At 46.1% G+C, this 21510-nt stretch overlaps 1 protein-coding gene and 1 long non-coding RNA gene across 2 annotated transcripts; one reads left to right on the top strand and one right to left on the bottom strand.

Moving 5' to 3' along the window:
* The first annotated feature begins 10565 nt into the window (after window positions 1-10565).
* Window positions 10566-11030, top strand: LOC120672008. The gene is made up of 3 exons (XR_005673936.1): window positions 10566-10621; window positions 10695-10868; window positions 10976-11030. It is a non-coding gene; the product is annotated as an uncharacterized LOC120672008 (long non-coding RNA).
* Window positions 11031-11715: 685 nt separating this feature from the next.
* LOC120672009 lies at window positions 11716-12544 on the bottom strand. Its single transcript, XM_039952288.1, has 2 exons — window positions 12188-12544; window positions 11716-12093 (listed from the first exon to the last, which is right to left on the bottom strand). Exons 1-2 carry the CDS (start codon window positions 12410-12412, stop codon window positions 11992-11994), a joined length of 327 nt encoding a protein of 108 aa, XP_039808222.1. The 5' UTR covers window positions 12413-12544; the 3' UTR covers window positions 11716-11991.
* Between the last annotated feature and the right edge of the window lie 8966 nt (window positions 12545-21510).

A 21510-nucleotide genomic window follows, 5' to 3' on the forward strand; every position in this document is an offset into this window, starting at 1 on the left:
ATTAAAAAGGCATAAGCATTAAACCGGACATGCTTCAAAATTAAATTTGGATTATATCATTATTTTTTTTATGCTGCAGGAGCACGAACCACAAAGCACATGCAAAATAACATATAGAGGAAATAAGAAAAGGAGCACAGATCACATGCACCCTAGTCCCTAGCGCATGGGCTTGCGTCTGCCGTCTGGAGCGAGAAATAGAAACGGCCCAGTTAGAAAATTCAACGGACCACGTACCACTTCAGATAATGGAATCATAATTTGCAGCACGCTGCACGCGTGATGTATAGTCGGGAGGGACGGGCAGGACCGTCTGGTCGTCATCGCCAGCAAGCAGCACGGCACCAATCGCGGCTGCTGCGCTAGTGCGGCAGCCTGGAGCCGTCGCTGTCCGGATGGACGACAACGACGACGTCCTGGGGACGGCACTGGCGGCCCGCTGGGGCAGTAGCCCACAGCCCTCTATCGTTTGTCCGACGAGTAGTCGAGTAGTGATGGCTGATGACACCCAGGCAACAGTGAACGCCCAACTAACGATCAAAGAATCACCCTTTTCCCAACCGGTTTATCAGCGAGAATCTCTCTGGCCTCCTAAAAAGATTTCTGACCTTTGTGAAGGAACGTTTTCCAAGCGGCCGTACGTGCTCGGCGGCGTCGGCGCATGGCGGCCGTCAGTTGATCCCTCGCGCCGGGGCCGGGCGGCCAGCAGCGACGGTCCATCATCATCTCGCCACGTCTGGCCCGGCCAGCGGCCGCGACGTCGCTGCTAAAGGCTCTGCTGCCGGCCGCTAACAACTGGTTCTAATTTCACTATGTTTGGCAGCTCCACCAGCCTCACTGTTGAAGAAACGCTTATCGGTACCAGCACGTTAGTGCCGGTCACATGGGAGCCGGCACTAACGTGTATCTACAGTACACCACAGTCACTTTAGTACCGGCTATTCTCTACAGCCGGCACTAAAGTGTCACCCCCAACGGTCAGCAGCCTGCGCCCTAACGGTCAGAGCCAATTTAGTGCCGGCTGGAGCCTCCAGCCGGCACTAACTTGGCACGGTGCAGGTTAGTGCCGGCTGAAGGGTCCAGCCGGCACTAACTGTCTACAGTTTGTGCCGGCTGAATTCACTGGCCGGCACTAAGTTGCCCCGTATATACTGACCCCTCCTTTCTTCCCCAGCCCGACCCATCCATTTGGCCGAGCTTCTCCTCTCAACCATGGCGTGTTAGAGGGGAGGTGCTGCCCATTTTCTCCAAAATTTATGAGGATTTCGTCCATCCAAGTGCATTAAAGGTTAGCAGCTTCTTCCACTCTTCTTTCACAGTGTTTATTCTTTTGTTTCATGCTTTCTAGGTAAAGAAAATAGTGATTTTAAGGTTGAGGAACAATGAGCATAATTTTTCAATTTGTTCATTAATTTGAACAAAATAGAATTGATTTATTGTGTTTTAGAGAAGGATTACTATATAGTTTGAGTATGACACATTTAGATTTTTTTTTGAATTATTTCATGGGGACATGTCTATATGTTATTATGCAAAATTTTAAGGATGAGGGAAAATGAACATGATTTATCAATTTATTCATTAATTTGAGCAAGGTAGAATTATTTGTTGTTTTTTAGAGAAAGTTAACTATATAGTTTGACTATCACATATTTAGAATGATTTTTTCGAATTATTTCATGGTGACATGTGTATATGTTATTGTGTCAATTTATTTTGCTATTTACTTTAGGTTTACTAGATAGGTGGCCTATGACACATTTACAATTTGTTTTCGAAATACTTCATAGTAACTTGTTTTGATATATGTAGAATTGATTTTTATTTTTATACGGTAATTAATTACAGATGGACCGGCAATGGATGCACGGCAGCCGGAGCACCTCGGCGTGGATTCAGGGTTTAGATTCTTTTCTCAAAGCGGCAATGGCAAATAGGTCGCCAAAGGGTTTAATGTGTTGTCCATGCAGTATTTGCGAAAATAAAAAGGAATTCCGGAAAAGAGATACTCTATGGAATCACCTGGCCTTGAATGGATTCATGAGTAACTATACCCTTTGGACCAAGCACGGCGAAGTTGGAGTTATGATGGAAGATAATGAAGAAAATGGCGATGATGATAACAACCTTCCAGATTGGGCATGGGTTCATGAAGCAGGTGGCTTTCAAGATGAACCAATTGACGAGGGTGAAGCAAATGTTGCACAAGAGGAGCCACCTGACGAGCTAGGTCAGGCGTTGCTTGATGCACAGAAAGACAGTGAAACTGTGAAGGAGGCATTAAAGTTCGAGAAGATGTTGGAGGATCACAAAAGGCCGTTGTTCCCTAGTTGCAAACCGGAGCAGAAGAAGTTGGGTACCACGCTAGAAATGCTGAAATGGAAGGCAACTAATGGTGTCACCGATAAGGGATTTGGTGAGCTATTAAAGATTGTAAAGAACATGCTTCCTGAGGGTAATGAACTGCCGTTAACAACATACGAAGCTAAAAAGATGGTTTGCCCTCTTGGATTGGACGTGCAGAAGATTCACGCATGTCCTAACGACTGCATCCTGTATCGCGGCGAATACGAGAACTTGGAAGCTTGTCCTGTTTGTAGCGCATTGCGGTATAAGATCAGGCGAGATGATCCAGGTGATGTTGATGGGCAGCCGGTAAAGAAGAGAGTTCCCGCAAAGTTGGTGTGGTACTTCCCTATAATACCACGTCTGAAGCGCTTTTTCAAAAACAAGGATAACTCTAAGTTGATACGGTGGCACAAAGAAGACCGTAAGGAGGATCACATGATCAGACACCCAGCAGATGGGTCCCAGTGGAGAAACCTTAACCGAGAGTATCCTCAATTTGACAACGACCCAAGGAATATAAGATTTGCTCTAAGTGCGGATGGAATGAATCCGTACGGTGAGTTTGGCAGCGCTCATAGTACATGGCCCGTGACCCTATGTATGTTCAACCTTCCTCCTTGGTTGTGCCTGAAGCGTAAGTTCATCATGATGCCGGTGCTTATAGAAGGGCCAAAAGAACCTGGCAACGATATTGATGTGTTCCTGCAACCCTTGATGGATGATCTCTTACTGCTTTGGAAAGAAGAAGGTGTACATGTGTGGGATGAGTATAAACAGGAGTCTTTCAACCTCCGAGCTTTGCTTTTTGTATGCATCAATGATTGGCCTGCACTTGCAAAACTTTCGGGACAGTCGAACATGGGATACATGGCCTGCACCCACTGTTATGATGAGACCGATAGCATTTATTTGAAACACTGTAAGAAGTGCGTATACATGGGCCATCGCCGATTCTTTCCTACCGATCACCCCCTAAGAACCGAAGGGAAGCATTTCAAAGGAGAACCCGAAACTCGTCCTAAGCCTCTGTTCCGTAACGGAAAGCGTGTGTTCTCGATGATCAAGAATGTGAAGGTAGTATTTGGAAAGGGTCCCGGTAGCCAACCTGTTCCCAAGGATGACCAGGGACATGTTCCAATGTGGAAGAAGAAGTCTATATTGTGGAACCTACCTTATTGGCAAGTCTTACAAGTTCGCAATGCAATTGATGTGATGCATCTGTCGAAGAATCTTTGCGTGAACCTACTAGGCTTTCTGGGAGTGTATGGTAAGTCAAAAGACACATTGGAAGCAAGGCGCGACATGCAGCAGCTAGCTGGGCGACAAGGCTTGCAACCTGAGAAGAGAGACAAAGGAGGCCACTATTTAAAACCTGCCAGCTATAATCTGAGCAAAGAGGAGAAGGAAAGTATATTCGATTGCTTGAACAGTATCAAGGTCCCGTCTGGGTACTCCTCAAATATACAGGGCATAATAAATGTGAAAGAAAAGAAAATCCAAAACTTGAAGTCCCATGACTGCCACGTCCTGATGACACAATTACTTCCGGTTATACTGAGGGGTGTTCTACCAGAAAATGTGAGATTAGCAGTTGTAAAACTTTGTGCGTTCATGAATGAAATTTCGCAGAAAGCAATTAACCCAAATAATCTAATAAAGCTGCAGAAAGATATTGTCGAATGTCTTGTCAGCTTCGAGATGGTCTTCCCACCTTCCTTCTTCAACATTATGACACACCTTCTAGTTCATATTGTGACAGAAATAACTATCCTGGGTCCTGTTTTTCTACACAATATGTTCCCTTTCGAGAGGTTCATGGCAGTATTGAAGAAGTACGTGCGTAAATGTTCTCGTCCAAAAGGATGCATTGCTAAGGGCTATGGAACAGAGGAGGTCATTGAGTTTTGCGTTAACTATCTTCCTGATCTCAATCCGATTGGGCTCCCCGTGTCACACCATGAGGGGCGACTAAAGGGAAAAGGCACACTAGGAAAGAAATGTAATGTGAACATCTCTTGTAGTGAATTCAGCCAAGCGAACTTCACGGTTCTTCAGAATTCATCCAAGGTGGCTCCATATATTGACGAGCACATGAATATTATACGGTCCGAAAATCCACAGAAGAATCTTGCTTGGATTACACGCCAACATATAAAAAATTTTGACGGCTGGTTCAGACGAAAATTATTGGGCAACAACACAGTTGATCAGGAACTTCAATGGCTGGCTAGGGGACCATCAATCACCGTCCAGCAATACCAAGGTTACGAAATCAATGGGTATACATTTTACACGAGAGCTCAAGACAAAAAAAGCACCAACCAAAACAGTGGTGTCCGTATGTGTATAGTAAACAGTAATGGAGAAAAGAACAACTACTATGGTGTCATAGAGGAGATATGTGAACTTGAATATGGACCCATAGTTGTCCCTCTGTTTCGTTGCGAATGGGTGGCTGGAGGAAGCGTAACGAAGGACCGATATGGGATGACCACAGTCGATTTTAAAAAGATTGGATATAAAGATGAACCATTCGTTCTAGCCAAAGATGTTACACAAGTATTCTATGTCAAGGACATGTCGAGCAAACCGAAGAAGAAGTCGGATAAGACACCTGAAGCAGACAAGGCTGGAAATGAGCCGAAACGGCACATAGTTCTTCCAGGAAAAAGAAAAGTTGTTGGAGTTGATGATATTTCGGACAATTCGGAAGATTATGACCAGATTGATGACCTTCCTCCATTCTCAGTTGACATTGACCCTAGCATCCTCTTATCCAAAGAGGACACACCTTATTTACGCCGTGATCACGCTCAAGGCACTTTCGTCAAAAAGAAGATTATCAATGTACCAGTAGATAATGATAATGAGTAGTAGTTTTATATAAGTTATATATTAATTGAATTCTCTGAATCAGTGATGTAATGTAACGCACCGCATCGTATTTATCTCAATTCTCGATACTATTTGTCCAATTATGACACAATATCATGTTCATATAATATTATATTTTTGCATGGTAGAAATATTTTTTACGCTACCTAATTTTGCATTACTAGAAAAATTGAAACATTAAATTACAAACAAATAATCAAGTAATATGCGAATTGATTAAATCATTGTATAGGGTACTATTGAAAAGCTTTTTGAATATTTTTGCATGGATCAAAATGAAATTTTTTCGATTTATTACGAATTAAAGAAACATATTCACATATAAACCTATAAGCTACACATAATTGATAATGGTTGCATATTCGTTAAATTACTTCGATTACTATTATTAGTGTGTAGATATAATTAACAATATGCTAAAAAAATTAAAGATATCAATTTTTGTTATATTATTGTAATTATTAAGCCTATTATGAATAGGTTTTTGTTATATTATTGTAAATATTAAAAAATTAGGGTAAAATGGAATCGGCGCAGGCAATTTTGGTTTGGCGGCAGATTGGAACATGTTAGTGCCGGCTGGTAAATCTAGCCGGCACTAACTTCAGCACGTTAGTGCCGGCTGATATTTCCAGCCGGCACTAAACTACACCATCTGACGTCACGGGGTCAGGTTAGTGCCGGCTGGAAATGTCAGCCGGCACTAACGTGCTGCTCTGCCCCCAAAACAGAGGTCCGCCACCCACACTTAGTTATTTCTTCAGATCGACGTGGAGCGCCGCCGCCGCCCTCGGCTCGTCCTCGCCGCCGCCCCGGCCGCTTCCCCGACCTCGCGTGCCGTCGTCCTTGCGCGCCTGCGCCGCCCCGGCACCTCATCCCCGGCGGCCTCCCCGACCCGACGCCTGCCCCCGCCGCCCCGGCTCCGCGAGGTCGTCCTCGCGCCCCCCCTCCGCGCCGGCACCCCGGCCTCGTCGCCACCGTGCCCGGCAGCCCAGCTGCCCCCGTGCCGCCGCGCACCTCGTCGTCGTCCAGGCCCTGCGGCTACGCGCCTCCTCGACCTCGTCCAGTCCGCGCTGCTGCCCCTCCTCGTCCCCATCGACGTCCCGGCCAAGGTCCCCTCCTCATCTGAATAATAGTCCGATCCTAAATTCTGATCCTTTCGATCCCAAAGCACTGAACAATTAACGCTAACACAAGTTAAATTTTTGCCCTGGTACTGATCCTTTCTTCTTACCGGGTTTGTGGTTGGGGAGCATAACTATTGTGTCCACTAAATATTTAGGGAAAATAGTCAATTCACATATTTATACTTGCATGATCACACGTGTAGTTTTAACTGAAACTTGTGTGAAATTAAATCCATATGTTCAATTTAGCATCTTCTAGCAGAGGTATGCAGAGCTGTACTTCTCTCTTTCCAATAGTTCAAAGTATCTACCTTACTGCTGTGTACCGGAATGCTGTCTTTGTTATTGAAGTACACTCACTGATTGTGGAAACTATGGTGCATATCAGCTCACTCAGACTTCAACCTGGGAATGGTTCGGTCCAAAACCAGTTTGCAAACATATTGTCAACAATTGCTAAATGTATGAGCATAAGCTGATATTTTCTTAGCACAATGTCATGATGACGCCTACTCATTGATTTGTGTAGAGAAACTTCTTTAGCAGCGGTGCTTGCAAGTCATAGCAGTATGGAAATTTGTTGGTGTGGTGCCCATCAATTGGCACAGGGAGACCACATTACCAATGTTTTAGGCAGCCATGGGCTTTGATTAGAGGTTCTGTGTTTATGTAGTACTCTATAGTAGCTCCTTGACAATATCTTGCAAGTGTTGCTGAGAAACTATGGTCAGTGTTTTACTGAAGGACTGAGAAATGTTTTAGATGATTTTTTTTCTGGTCAGCAAACAATATCTTGCACATAAGCCACACTATAACATTAAAGAATGGTAGTTTAATTGTGCAGGAGGCCTTGTGATATTTTTTTCTCCGAAATTACAGACTCTGTCATTTTAGTTTATGGCTTATAGCTATGTGCAAAATAATATTTATCACAGGTATCAAAGAGTACTAGTACTAGTTGAGTCCGACCAATCGACAAACGTGGCCTGGCTGCTATATATGCTCCACGCTAGCACTGGCTTGCAGGCACTAGTTATTCAAAATCACCTAAACTATTATTAGTTGATTACATGGTGTGCGACGTCTGTCGAAAAAAACATACCTATTTCTAGTTGTTATTTTAATTTAAACTTGAAATGAAGCTCAGATCTGTTGGTAGCTTTGTACGGTATGGAATAAGATGCTTTCACATTTGCAAACCTAAAGGACAAAAAAAACAAGAGGAAAAATTCATGACCTGAACCTTGAAAATTAAGATGTGCAAATATACAAATACTGCTTGACTGAATTGAATCTAACTATCTGAGTGTTTTCTCTCTTATCTCTTCTATAATACAACACGACTATTCATTATATTATTTACTTGCTTTATGCTTAGTTTACTAAAATAGGAATCAAAAGGAAGAAACAGGATAACCTTTGATTCATTATATTATTTACTTGCTGTTTTTTTATTGTTTCAGTTACTGGAAATGGATCCTACGGACAACCAAGACGAGTTAATGCACGACCTCATTCGTGATAGTACTGCGTACGAAGCTCCAGAGTTTGATGAGGACGAGAACGATGGCAGCCAATTTTTAAACTTGCATTATCATGGCGACGAGGAGCAAGATATTAGTGGGGAGGAAGAAGGAAATGTCGAGGAAGCCGAGGTATAAAAGTTTAGTGATTCTTTCAGGCATCAGGATAAATGTTTTGTCAATATATATGTTAGGAGCAAGATATTATTTGTGACACATGCGGCCCAGCTGCGAACTATTTGTGTTATGTTGCTAGCTTTGTTGATGATTTCAGTCCTTGTGTAAGGAGTCGTGCTCCAGCTAAAAATTCTTATGAATGTTTCAGTCAATAAGTTACCTAATATCATGATAATTTTCGATCTGGAACCCTTGCTTGCGGGTTATGAAGGTTACGCATACCTGCCGCGACGTCCACTAGTTGCTAGCAACCCGCTTGATAAATTTGCGATTCTTTCAGGCATCAGGATCGACGAAGCCTAAACGGAAACGTGGCTCCAAGAGGAAGATGGTAGGATGTACGACCATCACGGAGATCAACGAAGCAACCGGCGAGCCACTAGCCCCTGGTCAAATTAAGACGACATTTGTAAATCAATTGGGATATCTTGTTAGGGAATCCGTCCCCATAAAGTATAAGCTTTGGAAGAGAAATAAAGTCTCTGATCGACCTGAAGATATCGTGCCAGATTCAGAGAAAGATTTATTATGGAAAGAGGTGTCGTTGCACTTCAACTTTCCCCCAGGCAAAGCTGACAAAATAAAGGGATGGGCATTTAAGAAGATGGCAATTCAGTTCGCCTCGTTCAAGAAAAAATTGGTGGCAAACTTTGTCAACAAGGGCCTCACACCAGATTTTGATAAAGTCTGGAAGAAGCAACGAGAGTGGTGGAATGAATTCGTGAATTACAAGCACAATGCTGACAGCATGGCAGCCTCGATTCAAGGCAAAATGAATGCTAGCAAAAAGAAAAACTTCCATAGACTTGGGCCCGGAGGTTATAAGGTTGCCATTCCGAAATGGGAAAAGATGGAAAATGATTTAATTGTAAAAGGAATCGTATCGCAAACCTTGAGTTGGCCCAAACGAGCAAGGTATTACTTCTATGCTCATGGAGGCACACTAGACCCCGACACTGGAATGTTTGTGACTAGCGACGTACTAAGAGAGGCTGCCCAAAGACTCGAGGACGCAATGAGGCGTACCGAAGAAGGAACCTTCCAGCCCAATAGAGAGAATGACGAGCTGACTTACGCTCTTGGGAATGCGGAACACACTGGACGGACCCGAGGCGTGGGCGTAGTTCCATGGAAATATGGCTTTTCCGGAGATCTCGAAACCTACCGAAGCCGATGCAGAAGCAAGGCAGTAGTGGCTGAGAAGATCCATAGCCTAGAAAACCGGATAATGTCACTTGAGGCAGCAGTTGGGCAACGCTCGGACCAACCAGCTGCCAATGTGGAGATCAGCCCCCCTTCTCAGCGTCGTAGCAGTGTTGCTTCCACGGAGCACCCTAATTTGGGTGCCGACAGGCCGAGGGACCCCATTGACAACATCACCGTTAGGACCCAATGTGAGCTTCTGGTTCTTTATGGGAAAAAGCTCAAAGTTTGTGCTGAGGGTTATGCGGAAGTCCAAAAAGAGGGCGGGACAATACATTGCCAGCCGATTCCTGAAGGATTCGCCAGAGTCTTTGTTGACCGAATTACTGAAGAACGCTGGGAAGACATGGACCTCCCGATCCCTATAAGTTCTGAAGAAACAGAACTACAACATGCCGTACACACATGGATCGCGTGGCCAAAGTGCGATATAAGATTGGTGCAAGCAGACACAGATTCCGCTCGGTGCTCAAGGCAAAGATCACCAACGCCAGCTGACAGGAATCCTAGTGTTGGCCCACCTTCTCCACCGCCTGCACGGGACCCCAGCATGGATCCGCCATCATCAGCCGCACAAAGCGAGCCAATTCCGGCATCATCACCAGCCGCACAACAGAATCAGAGTCAGCGACAGAAGGCTTACACGGTACCTTCGGTCCAGCCATCTCAAAAGCAGCAAAGAAAGAAGAAAAAGAAGGCTCCAGAAGAGGAAGAGGCAGAAGAATCGTTTCAAACCTTCTTGTTGAAGCGCAAGCTACTGAGGGAGGCTGCGAACAAGAAGCCAGAAATAGATCCGGTTGCAAAGGCACACTTTGTTAAACACTTCATTAAAGATCCCACCAAGGAGAAAGAAAGAGAGTCGGATTATGATCGGCAGATCAGAAAGTGCTACAGCAACCCCAAGAATCGGCTGATTAATGCAAAGACCGTTCCCCAGCTCGGAGAGCAGTCCAAACAATCGATCCCTCCGTTGATAGTGCCACATGAAGACTGTCCCGATGAATCAAGAGATCCGTTGACTATGGCTGGGATGATATTGCAAACTGATCTAACAAGGGCTCAATTGCTTGGGGAGGCCCTACAGAATGCCCGCGGCAGGAAAAAGTTTGTACTTGGTGAACCTTTGATATGGCCAGAGTTGCTACCATTCCTACCAACGAGAATGGCCGAGTCACACAAATGGTATGCCGTGCAATCTAAAGCTAGTAAATTAGAGATGTTCCCGGCTCGGATTAAAGATGAGCATTTCTGGCGGGGGGCAGATGATGTATATATCGAGTTTGCATCACTCTACGATTTATACCATCAAGATGCCCTTCACAAGTCCCTCGTCAGTGTATGGTGCATGTAAGTATTGTCTCTCGTTTCATTATTTTAGCCTTGTGTGTTGACTGATCCCCGTTTTTCTTGTGTCCCGTAGGTCAAAAATTCAAATTTGCCGAAAGAAGAACTTCCATAACGTCGGGTTCTTCGACCCCGATATTATACACGAGAAATCGCTAGCGCTAAATCCTGGAGACATAGTCAATGTTATATACAGGGGGTTGCGTAAGAATAGCATGTGTCCCTTCATTCTCTTGCCATACAACCATCAGTGAGTCGTTCTTTGTTAGCCTTTTTTTTCAATCCCTTCGTATTAATAATACTGTTTAATAACTATTATAATCAACATTAATTGGTTATGCGTATGTATATGCACAGCTTTCATTGGATATTGCTTTGTATTCGGATTGAGGAGCACAAGGTCTTGGTGTATGACTCGTTAAGGCAAGATAAATCAAAGTACCAAGATATCATCGAGGTGATAAATACTGCATGGAGTCGTTACCTCCACAAACACATAGGCTTGCCCATAGGTGAAATCGAACCTCTTCATTGGGTGACTGATTTTCCGGTATGAATATACTCTCGCTACTAATGTCATTCGCAATAAACATCAGAGAAATTCTATATCGTAACTTACATTTGTCCATAGTGTTGGAGACAGGGCCAAGGAAACAACTTATGTGGATACTACGTATGCGAGTGGATCAACTCTTTTGCAAGTGAAAAAGGGCAAATGACAGTGGAGGCATTCAATGTACGTGAGCACAATCACATCTGCTCATTATTTTAATTCATTATTTTTTATTCTCATGTTTTTATCGAAAAATGTGACAGCGTTGGCGGATGAAAGAAGAACTCATTGAAATCGCTCGGATCAGGGCAATTCAAGAAGCTATATGCGGATTTCTACTCGATGAAGTCATAAATCCTAAGGGCGAATTTCATGGCGATCTCCGTCTAAGCGTCGCCCAAGAAGATCCGACGACGAGGAAGCTGATACGTTATTATAGTTGATGTGCGCAATAATTTGTAATATCTCATGTACTTTTGAACTCCTAAGTGTTCCATACATGACAAATATATATATATATATAATATTAGTGTAATATGTTGTTCTAATAATACTGTGCAATGCAAATAGTACGACTATGTAGTCACATACGGTAGAAATACGCATAGCCATACGTATAAAAACGAAAAGAAAAGAAACATAAAGAAGAAAAAACATTTAGTGCCGGCTAGTTATACCAGCCGGCACTAACTTGCTGTCAGGACTCAGGTGGGTTCGGGCACGTTAGTGCCGGCTAGTATTACGGACCGGCACTAACATACGCACATTAGTGCCGGTCAGAGTAGCCGGCACTAACGTCTGTCACGTTAGTGCCGGCCATTTAGTGCTGGCCACAGGAACCGGCACTAACACGTCCTGTGACCGGCACTAATAAGCAGAGCGGTGTGAGCGCCCCGGGACGCGCGAACCAAGCATTCGTCACCTGCAATTTGTCGCCGTCGTCGCGTCAGAGTGGGATGGAGGGAGGGAGGGAGGGAGCGAACCCAAGTGAGTTAGGGAGGAATCGGGTTGCTTACGAGGTGGGCGGGGGCGGAGCAGCGGCGGAGCCGGCGCGCGACGCGAAGCAGGAGGTCCTTCCAGAAGAGGAGCGTGGGGTGGGGCCAGTCGCGGCGCTGCCCCGTGAAGGCCTTGAACCTGGCGCGGAGGTCGGCACTGTCGGGGTCGTCCCACCAGCCGGCCGCGCCCACCTCCGCCCGCACCGCCGCCTCCCACTCCTCCCGTTCCCCCTCGCCGGGAACCATAGGCGGGGCACGCTGCTGCCGCGGCGGCGGGCTCGCCTGGAAGCGAGATACGAATTGCGGCAGCGGGTGGGTTTCGTTCGTTCGAGAACCGCGTTGAGGAGACAGGGAGAAGAGAAGAGAGTAGGGAAATGGGGAATTGGGTCGAGGCCTGTGGCGGTCGGTTTGGTTCGTTTGCGTTAGAGAGCTAGGCCACTTTCGGTCCAGTTTCAATCAGGCCACCAGGCCTATGAAACCTCTGACCAGGTCTGTACTCGTGGGCTCGTGGCGTGGACAAGCTTTGAGAGCACGCAGGGCAACAGACTCTGGAGGAGAGACGGGCATGGGCGCCATTTTTTTTTTGAACTCTCTACAGTTATACCCAGATGAGAGGCTTCAAAAAAAAAAAGGGTATGGTTACGTGAACCATCAACTGAGGCATACAATTGTTCGTGCATACAGCAATTTGGGCTGTAATTAGACCTAATTATCTAGACGAACTATTTCTAAAAGGTTTTGTGCATGCAAATAAGAATAAAGGAGGGTGACGTGACACATGCATGCAGATTTCCAAATTAAAAAGGCATAAGCATTAAACCGGACATGCTTCAAAATTAAATTTGGATTATATCATTATTTTTTTAGGACAAGATCTTCAAAATAAGATCACACTTGCCTATGTTTGCACGATATTTTGAAAACATATTTTTTATAATTTTTCAGTAATTAATTTTGGCTACTAGGAACAAATATTTTAACAACACGAAAAATGATTATTTTCACAAACAAAAAAATTTAACATATCGAATAAATAATAATGTACAATTAACAAAATATTACATATCGCGAACATTTAATTGTATAGGATAAATAATGAAAAATGAATATCACAAATAAATAAGTTAACATCATGAAACAATTTAATCTACAAAAGCGAACAAATAATTTAACATTGCGAACAAATTAATTATACACAGATAAATAGATATAAATATGAATAAGAAGGAAAATAAATAAAAGAGAAGCAGCTAAAGGAAGAAAAAGGAAACAAAACATGAGAGGAGTGACTGCATGTGCCAACCGTAGTGCTGCATTAACTATGCATGCGCATGCTGCAGGAGCACGAACCACAAAGCACATGCAAAATAACATATAGAGGAAATAAGAAAAGGAGCACAGATCACATGCACCCTAGTCCCTAGCGCATGGGCTTGCGTCTGCCGTCTGGAGCGAGAAATAGAAACGGCCCAGTTAGAAAATTCAACGGACCACGTACCACTTCAGATAATGGAATCATAATTTGCAGCACGCTGCACGCGTGATGTATAGTCGGGAGGGACGGGCAGGACCGTCTGGTCGTCATCGCCAGCAAGCAGCACGGCACCAATCGCGGCTGCTGCGCTAGTGCGGCAGCCTGGAGCCGTCGCTGTCCGGATGGACGACAACGACGACGTCCTGGGGACGGCACTGGCGGCCCGCTGGGGCAGTAGCCCACAGCCCTCTATCGTTTGTCCGACGAGTAGTCGAGTAGTGATGGCTGATGACACCCAGGCAACAGTGAACGCCCAACTAACGATCAAAGAATCACCCTTTTCCCAACCGGTTTATCAGCGAGAATCTCTCTGGCCTCCTAAAAAGATTTCTGACCTTTGTGAAGGAACGTTTTCCAAGCGGCCGTACGTGCTCGGCGGCGTCGGCGCATGGCGGCCGTCAGTTGATCCCTCGCGCCGGGGCCGGGCGGCCAGCAGCGACGGTCCATCATCATCTCGCCACGTCTGGCCCGGCCAGCGGCCGCGACGTCGCTGCTAAAGGCTCTGCTGCCGGCCGCTAACAACTGGTTCTAATTTCACTATGTTCGGCAGCTCCACCAGCCTCCAGCTCAATAGTATTTTTCTCTGACACCGCTCCAACACTAGTCTCTAGCCACCAGCCAGCCAACAGTGTTTTTCTCTCATATCACTCTAGCACCAACCACCGGCTCCAGCTGAGTGTTTGTTGGCGTGCGGCGCGGCCGCTTCGGAGCGCAGCGCACAACGAGAGACGTGGGGCAGTACCGACCGCGACACCGCGTCGCGCGTCACGTGTGACGTCGACAGGTAATGGAGCACGCGTGAAACGTGCGTACTTTGCTGCCAGACCTTCTGCACGTACGTAGATATCCATCAATAATCCACGCATATGCCGCTTACTCCGTAACGAGGACTACCGTGTCATGTTAATAGCCGCGGTCCCGTTTGGATGGGATAAAACAGGAGGGCTAATAAAGTTTAGCCCAACTTGTGTTAATAGTCTAAACATAAGAGAATCGGTGATATATCAAGGGGCTAATGGGTTCTAACTATCAATTAGTCTAAACATAAACATTTCACAATCAAAGCAGTAGACAAGCAGTTCTTGAGTCCAACTCAGCAAAAGAAGACCGGCAGAAGCCCGCTCGGCTACAGGGATGGCGACGGCCAGGCCTCCTTTCTTCGTCTTCTCCATTTCCGGCTGCTACTGCAGGCTTTCTTGGTGGCGGGCCGGTGGCAGCCGTAGTCTTCTCCGTGGCCAGATTTGGGCCATGTTTAGTTTCTACCCTGTAAATGCAAAAAAGCCGTAAACGCAAAAAAGTGTAAAGGAATCTTGCTAATTTGAAGTACTAAATGAAGTCTATTTACAAAACTTTTTGCATGGTTGGGCTGTAAATCGCGAGACGAATCTAATGAGCATACTTAATTCATGATTTGCAACAGTGATGCTACAGTAACCATCCGCTAATTATTGATTAATCATGGATTAATTAGCATCATTAGATTCGTCTCGCGATTTACAACCCATCTATGCAAAAAAATTTGTAAATAGACTTCATTTAGTACTTCAAATTGGCAAAATTCCCACGCAAATTTTTTTTTGCAAAAACATGTAAAACGAACTAAACAGGGCCTTGGTATCTACATAGCCGGATTTAAGCGGGAGCTCGCCGCTCGAGGTTTAGTACTGTGTGAGTGTGTGATCTGTCGGCGACCTGATGCTACACGCTCATCTCTGGAGTTGTTGTTGGTAGCGTGCTTCACATCCGCACGAAAGATGATGGCTTCGGCAAGAGGTTCATCCAGTTCTGGTGGTTGCCAAAAGAGGCCTGGCCACGGCGGCCAGTAACTGGCTGATGGTATCTCCTCGCATCGTAGGTGCCGGTGGTGGGGGCTGCGGTCACGGGTGCCTTGGGAAACTCATGCTCTTCCGGGCAGGTCTTTTGGGGCAACGGCTCTTAATGGGGTGGCATAAGCCATGTCGTCGCGGCTTATCCTAACTGCGCCTCCACTTCCTCCATTGTGGTTGTTCTTCACGCTGAGGCGGTGGTTCTGGTAGGCAGGTGCTCCGAGTGAAAGCTCTACCCAACTTTGTGTCAGCATTGACAACGATGGTGTTTTTTTTAGAGTTGTTTGCCCCTATTTGAGGCGTTGTCATGGTGTCTCCTATAAGTGTCGGTAGAACTCCGGGTGAAAACCCAATTATATCTTGCCAGATGGGGGATGGTGACCGCATCTTCGTTGCCATGTTCTTCTTGTAAAGTTGCCTTGGAGGCTCTACGATCTAGCATTGTTACCCCGGCGGCATCACACGATTTGAACATCATATTTTAAACAGACAAGAGATGTGATGTATTAGTGCTGCGTGAAGACTTTGCGAGTTTAAAATGTGAATGAAGAAGAAGAATAAAACTTAGTCTTTTAGTTTTCTTTCTTTATTTTAGAGATTTCTTTCTTGTGTTTTTGAGCTCCTCATTTGAGGTTTCAAGTGTACGAAATCTTATACTTCTTGGCTCAATATATATCCACCATGCATGCAGTGGCGGATGCATGATTGGAGGCAAGGAGGGCTGAAACAATAGAGATGTTGATTTGTGTGAAGATTTAATGGTGATTTGGAGGTCTTGCTACAGTGTTTTATGTGTAATTAGGGGAGCTTAGGGGAGGGCTTGAGCCCCCCTAGCCCCCCTCCTGTATCCGCCCCTGCATGCATGTGGATATATAGTAGCCCGTTCTATCCTTTATGTGAAAAAACTATCAATTAGCTAGCTACAATCAGCCATTATTTGTACAATTAGTCTAGCAATTAGTTCACGTATAATTCTTTCGTTTCGATCTCCAAATAACATGCCTAATGTTTAACTCTCGAATCCAAACGGAGCCTTATTACAGATCGCATACGAATCTATCTTAGGCTGATAAAGGATAGCTGGAGTAGCACACTTGTAGGGATGGTAAATGGCTTTAATTTTTAGCCTAGGTAATTTAAGAGCTGGATTCTAAAAGGGTCGGGCTCCAATCTTATACAATTTTGAGCTTAAAAAATTAAAGGCCAAATAGGACCATGAAGAGAGCATTAGAGCTTTGGTCTATTACCACACCTATACACACGCATAGCGCACTGTACATGCATGCAGCAACTAACTCAACTCTTGTAGCTAGATTATTCTTCTATTGTCACAGATATCAGACGATCGATGATGGCTATGTGCCTATGTGAACAGAACGAATATGGACAAGCGAGTGAGCTGGAAAGGTGCATGTCGTGGGGAGTGTACGTACGTGATGAGCAGAACACGACGACGCGCGACGGTGGCTGCATGCCAACATCGACATCGAGCGGAAGGGTGCGTGTAGCCGTGTACTACAACTACTACGTACTTTTGCCGGTGTTAGCTTGTGTTTGAGCGCTTCCTCCCGATGATTCTTCTCAGGAATGGCGCGCGTACGTAGGGCCTAGGCGACCGACGGCACACATCGTTTCGTTCCTGCTTTACCTGTTTATTGGGCCGTGAGGTTTCCTTCGTTTCGACCGACGACAGTCGACCTAAGTACTGCGACGAACTTCTCGTTGGTTGGTTCATCATCTTATTCCCAGGACCGTTCACACGTTTCTTGTTGGCAGGTTCTTTGATCCGGGGGGGGGCACGGGCTGGGCTGTTACATCCCGACCTCCCCGGCTCTCCCCTCGGTCGTCTTCTCGTCTACCTTTGCTGGCGGGAGCTACTCGTGCCTGCTCAGTGCTCACTGCCGGATCCGCCCTCCGCGGGCCTAGATAGGCCTGGGCATTGGGCATTCGGTTCTAACCAAACCGATCGGTTCGGTTCTTGCACAAATTTGGTTCTAAAAAATTAGGGACTGATCGGTTCTTCTCAGAAATAGGAACCAAAGAAATTCGGTTCGGTTCCGGTTATAACCGAAATAACCAAACTTTTACCAAGCCACTAAAAAAGAGAAAGAATGAAAAAAATGGAGGCGCGAGAGGAGGGGCTGCCTCCGCGCCTCGCTAGCTCGCTGCTGCTAGCTCACGCACCGTCGACCTGCCGCCGCCGTGCACCGTCAATCCACTGCCGCCGCGCCCTCCTGCGGTCGCGCGTTGCCGTCGCCGCTCCGCCGGGGAGGAAGGGAGGGAGGTAGGGAGGCCAGAGGCGCTGCCACGCCGGGAGGGAGGCACTGACCGCTGCCGAGGGGGGCGGGTGTGGGCGTGCGGCGGCGGCCGGGGAGGTGGGGATGGTGGCGGCGGCGGCAGCGGGCACTGTGGGTGGGCGCGCATGGCGGCGAGGCCTGGGGAGGCGGGCACGGCGCGGCGGGCGCCTGGGCAAGCCAGGACAGCCGGCGGCTAGAGGGGGGCAGGGGCTGGGGGGCTGGCGGCTGGCAAGTTGGAGCTGGGAGCGGGAGTGGGAGGATGGAGGATGATCTAGGGTTTGTGACTTTGTGGGTCAGCCGGGCCTTTAATGGGCTATTGGGATGAACGACTCGGTTCTTCGGTTAACCGGGGAACTGAACCGAATTAACCGAGTAAATTCGGTTTCTAAGAAACAAGAACCGAACAGGGAACCGAACTTCTCGGTTTTGGTTCTTTCGGTTTCGGTTCTCGATTATTTCGATTCGGTTCTCGGTTTTCGATTAAATTTGCCCACCCGAGGCCTAGATCTACTCTCCTGGCCGGATACCGGGGTTTGCGCCATCTCTTGTTGTTGCTTGCGGCTGCCCGCTGCCGCCCATTTGGGCCGCTGTGCCTTGTTACCAGCCGCACCATCGCTTCGGTCACCTCCAGCTGCCCCTGCTGGCCGGGATCTAGGCCTGCTCTGTCGGTTGCCTGGGTTGCCCCCGCCGCACAAACAAGATTGCCTGCTGCCTGGGAGCCGCCGATGCACCGGTCGTCCTATCGCTGCTCTTTGGAATGTCATTAACCCATCATCTTCTTTGTGTGCTACTCGTGGGAGGGCTCGCCTGACGTCAATGCCTCCTTGTCTCTGGGTTGCGTGCTAGGTCGTCGTGGTGTAGCATGGTGTTGACAGCCAAAATTGGCATCGACCGGTCTGACCGGTCGGCGCTGTAGCCTGTCCGGCAGGAGACCGACCGGTCTGACCGGTGGGTCTGACCAGTCCAAGAGGAGTCCGAGTAGAATTAGGTTTTTTTATAGATTCAGATGTGTAAAAAGGATTCCTTGTGGGACAAGTCCACCCGCCCTATAAATATAAAGTGCTACGGACGATTGAGATATCCAATTGATCAAAAACATATCAATACATTACTTTTCATTATTTTGCATTACTTTTTGTCTTCCTCAAATCCTAGCTCTTCCAATCTCCATCTGTTGTTCTTTTTGCGTCTCCGCGACGTCTGAAGGCGTTCTAAGTGGCTTGCCGATCCTAGAGCAACCCTATGCAGTGGCGGAACCAGGATTGAGTTGAACCCCGGGCCGAGTTTTAAATATAGTTGTGACAAAAACCAGACGTCGACAAACTCATAGTTCAAAAGATACACAAGAACATAATGGAAGTTCAAAAGATACACGAAATCATAATGGAAAGATAGAAAACATACAACAAGTGTCATCGCGAAATAGTATATTTATTCTTCTTCAGCAATTTTTTGGGCTTTTTCAACAATTTTTTGGGCCGAACCCCGGGCCATGGCACGGGTGGCCCGGGGTGTACATCCGCCACTGACCCTATGCGCGCCTGCCCAGACGGGGTCCCTCCCGGGCGAGCGTTCGTCAGACTTCGCCGTTCTGCACCGGCGAACCGGTCTGACCGGTTACCCCGACCGGTCTGACCGGTCTGAGCATCGGCGCTGCAATTGTGCCGTCGTTCACCGCGCGATCAAGCGCATTCGTATGTTTGCCCTAGATTAGCGCCAACACATGGGAGTTGAGGTCTGCGATGGCTTGAGCGAAAGCTATGCGGCGGTGTTTGCCGACGCTAACAATAGCTACATCCACTGGCGTAGTTTACCTTGTTGGAGGTGTTGTTACAGCCACGTATACTAGACCTCTATTTTAGCATAGTGAAAGCTCGGTCCACTTTGTCGGATAGATGACAGTGGTATTCATGGTGTTAGAGCAAGGATAATAGTCCCAGCCAGCTGGGAGAGTGCCAGCGCACCGTGGGATGGGCCTGATGTTATTTAATGCAACACTGCTCAGCTAGCCAATAGCAGCGCGCGCAAGCATCTCCACCGGCTGAGAGTGGGCGCGACTAGGGATGGCAATTTTACCCGCGGGTGTGGGTACCCGCAGGTACACCCGACCCAACGGGTGAGGGTATGGGTATGAAATTTTTACCTACGGGTACCCATCGGGTACCCGAAATACAAAAAATAATCTAGTGAACTTATATATATCATTCACAAATTTTATGTCTCATTTTCTTATGATTGTATGAACTAAATAGACGGATAGTGAGATTGTGTAAACTAATAGACGCAAGTCGCCCGCCCGGCTCCCTCTCTCTCTCTCTCCGTTTCTCTCCCTTCCATGTCGGATTTCACCGATATGTTGCCCATCAGTATACTTGCTCTTGCTACTTTTTTGGAGGCGTCATCTTTGTTTTTACCTTTCGTAACCTTGGTTGGCCTCTCATCATTCGGTCGGTCAATTTGGGTATCTCAGGTGTAGGCTTGAAATATCTCTTTTTTTGGAGGGCACCCGCTATCTCTAGTTGTTTGGTTGGTGGTTGTGCGTTGGGGGTTTCCATTCTTGTGTTTCTACTTTTGCTGCACTGTGTTTGTGTGGCAGGTTGTAATTTGCACTTTGGAAATCTTCAATAGTTGCATCGGCGTAAATCTCTTCATCTTAATGAAATACGTGCTCAGGCATGTTTGCGAAAAAAGTTGATCGTGGGCACATTTTGATGCATAAGTAGCTACTATAATCACTATACCACAACATAATATTAGTGTCAGACATCTGAAATTATAAATAGATTTATATTGACGCCACTTTTACCGGGTCAACATAACTTTATGCCAACTGATGATTGATCTCTATAATAACTTATATTGATCACAATGCAGTCGCTATTTTTGGGTTGTGATATAGTGAATGCTTTATATACGCACACAGGAAGATACATGCCCAGCGCATATCGCATCGTATATGATGGCTAGTTGTTGGCGCATTAATTTTACAGGACATGATGTTACTTCGCATTATGTATGGTCTTCAAAATTAAACTTGAACGAAACAAGCATCGCTCGCGGTTCTTCTAATTAGGAAAACTTACATTACATTGTTTTTTCTTTTTCAGAAAACAACGAACTGGAAAGAAAGTTGTCTCTTGGGGATGCCTTTCGACAAAAGCAATGCAACGAGCCGAAAAGTTTCGAATCAAAAGTCATGGCGGTGAATTCAGTTCCGCTTGGTTAGCAATGGTTACGAATGATAACTCGAGAGTATTTGAAAATGATATATTCCATATGCAGGTAGTGCGACGGGACTTTCGGAGGGATGGATTCGGGACGAAAGAGGATAGAGGTCATCGAAGGACGCTTTGGGATCCGAAGGTATCACTGCAAGTGAGTGCGGATGACAAAATCATTTTGTACATATATATTCTTTCGTGCAAAGGACAAATAGCAGAGGGACATTCCTGTTCATTTGATTTTGATTGATCGAGACAAAAAAAGGAACATTGTACTGAGTTATTTCCTCTTTTCTTTAATCCTCTTATCCATGTTTGGTTTGGAAACAACACTATCAATATAATAATATCAAATATCCTAATGAGACAAAATACAGAATAAAAAGTTTTATGGGCAAAGGAAAATTTCTCAAAAAAACAAACAAATATGTGTTCTCTGTGAGATACAAGGCTAGCTACTCCGCAG

The sequence above is a fragment of the Panicum virgatum genome, chromosome 5N (genome assembly GCF_016808335.1).
Source record: "Panicum virgatum strain AP13 chromosome 5N, P.virgatum_v5, whole genome shotgun sequence".
Classification (NCBI taxonomy): domain Eukaryota; kingdom Viridiplantae; phylum Streptophyta; class Magnoliopsida; order Poales; family Poaceae; genus Panicum; species Panicum virgatum.

Excerpts from the sequence above, each read along its gene's own strand:
- LOC120672009 (XM_039952288.1), bottom strand. The coding sequence starts at position 12,412 with ATGGTTCCCGGCGAGGGGGAACGGGAGGAGTGGGAGGCGGCGGTGCGG. Across the intron at positions 12,094-12,187 it reads GCTCCGCCCCCGCCCACCTC|GTGACGAATGCTTGGTTCGC; the intron begins GTAAGCAACCCG and ends GACAAATTGCAG.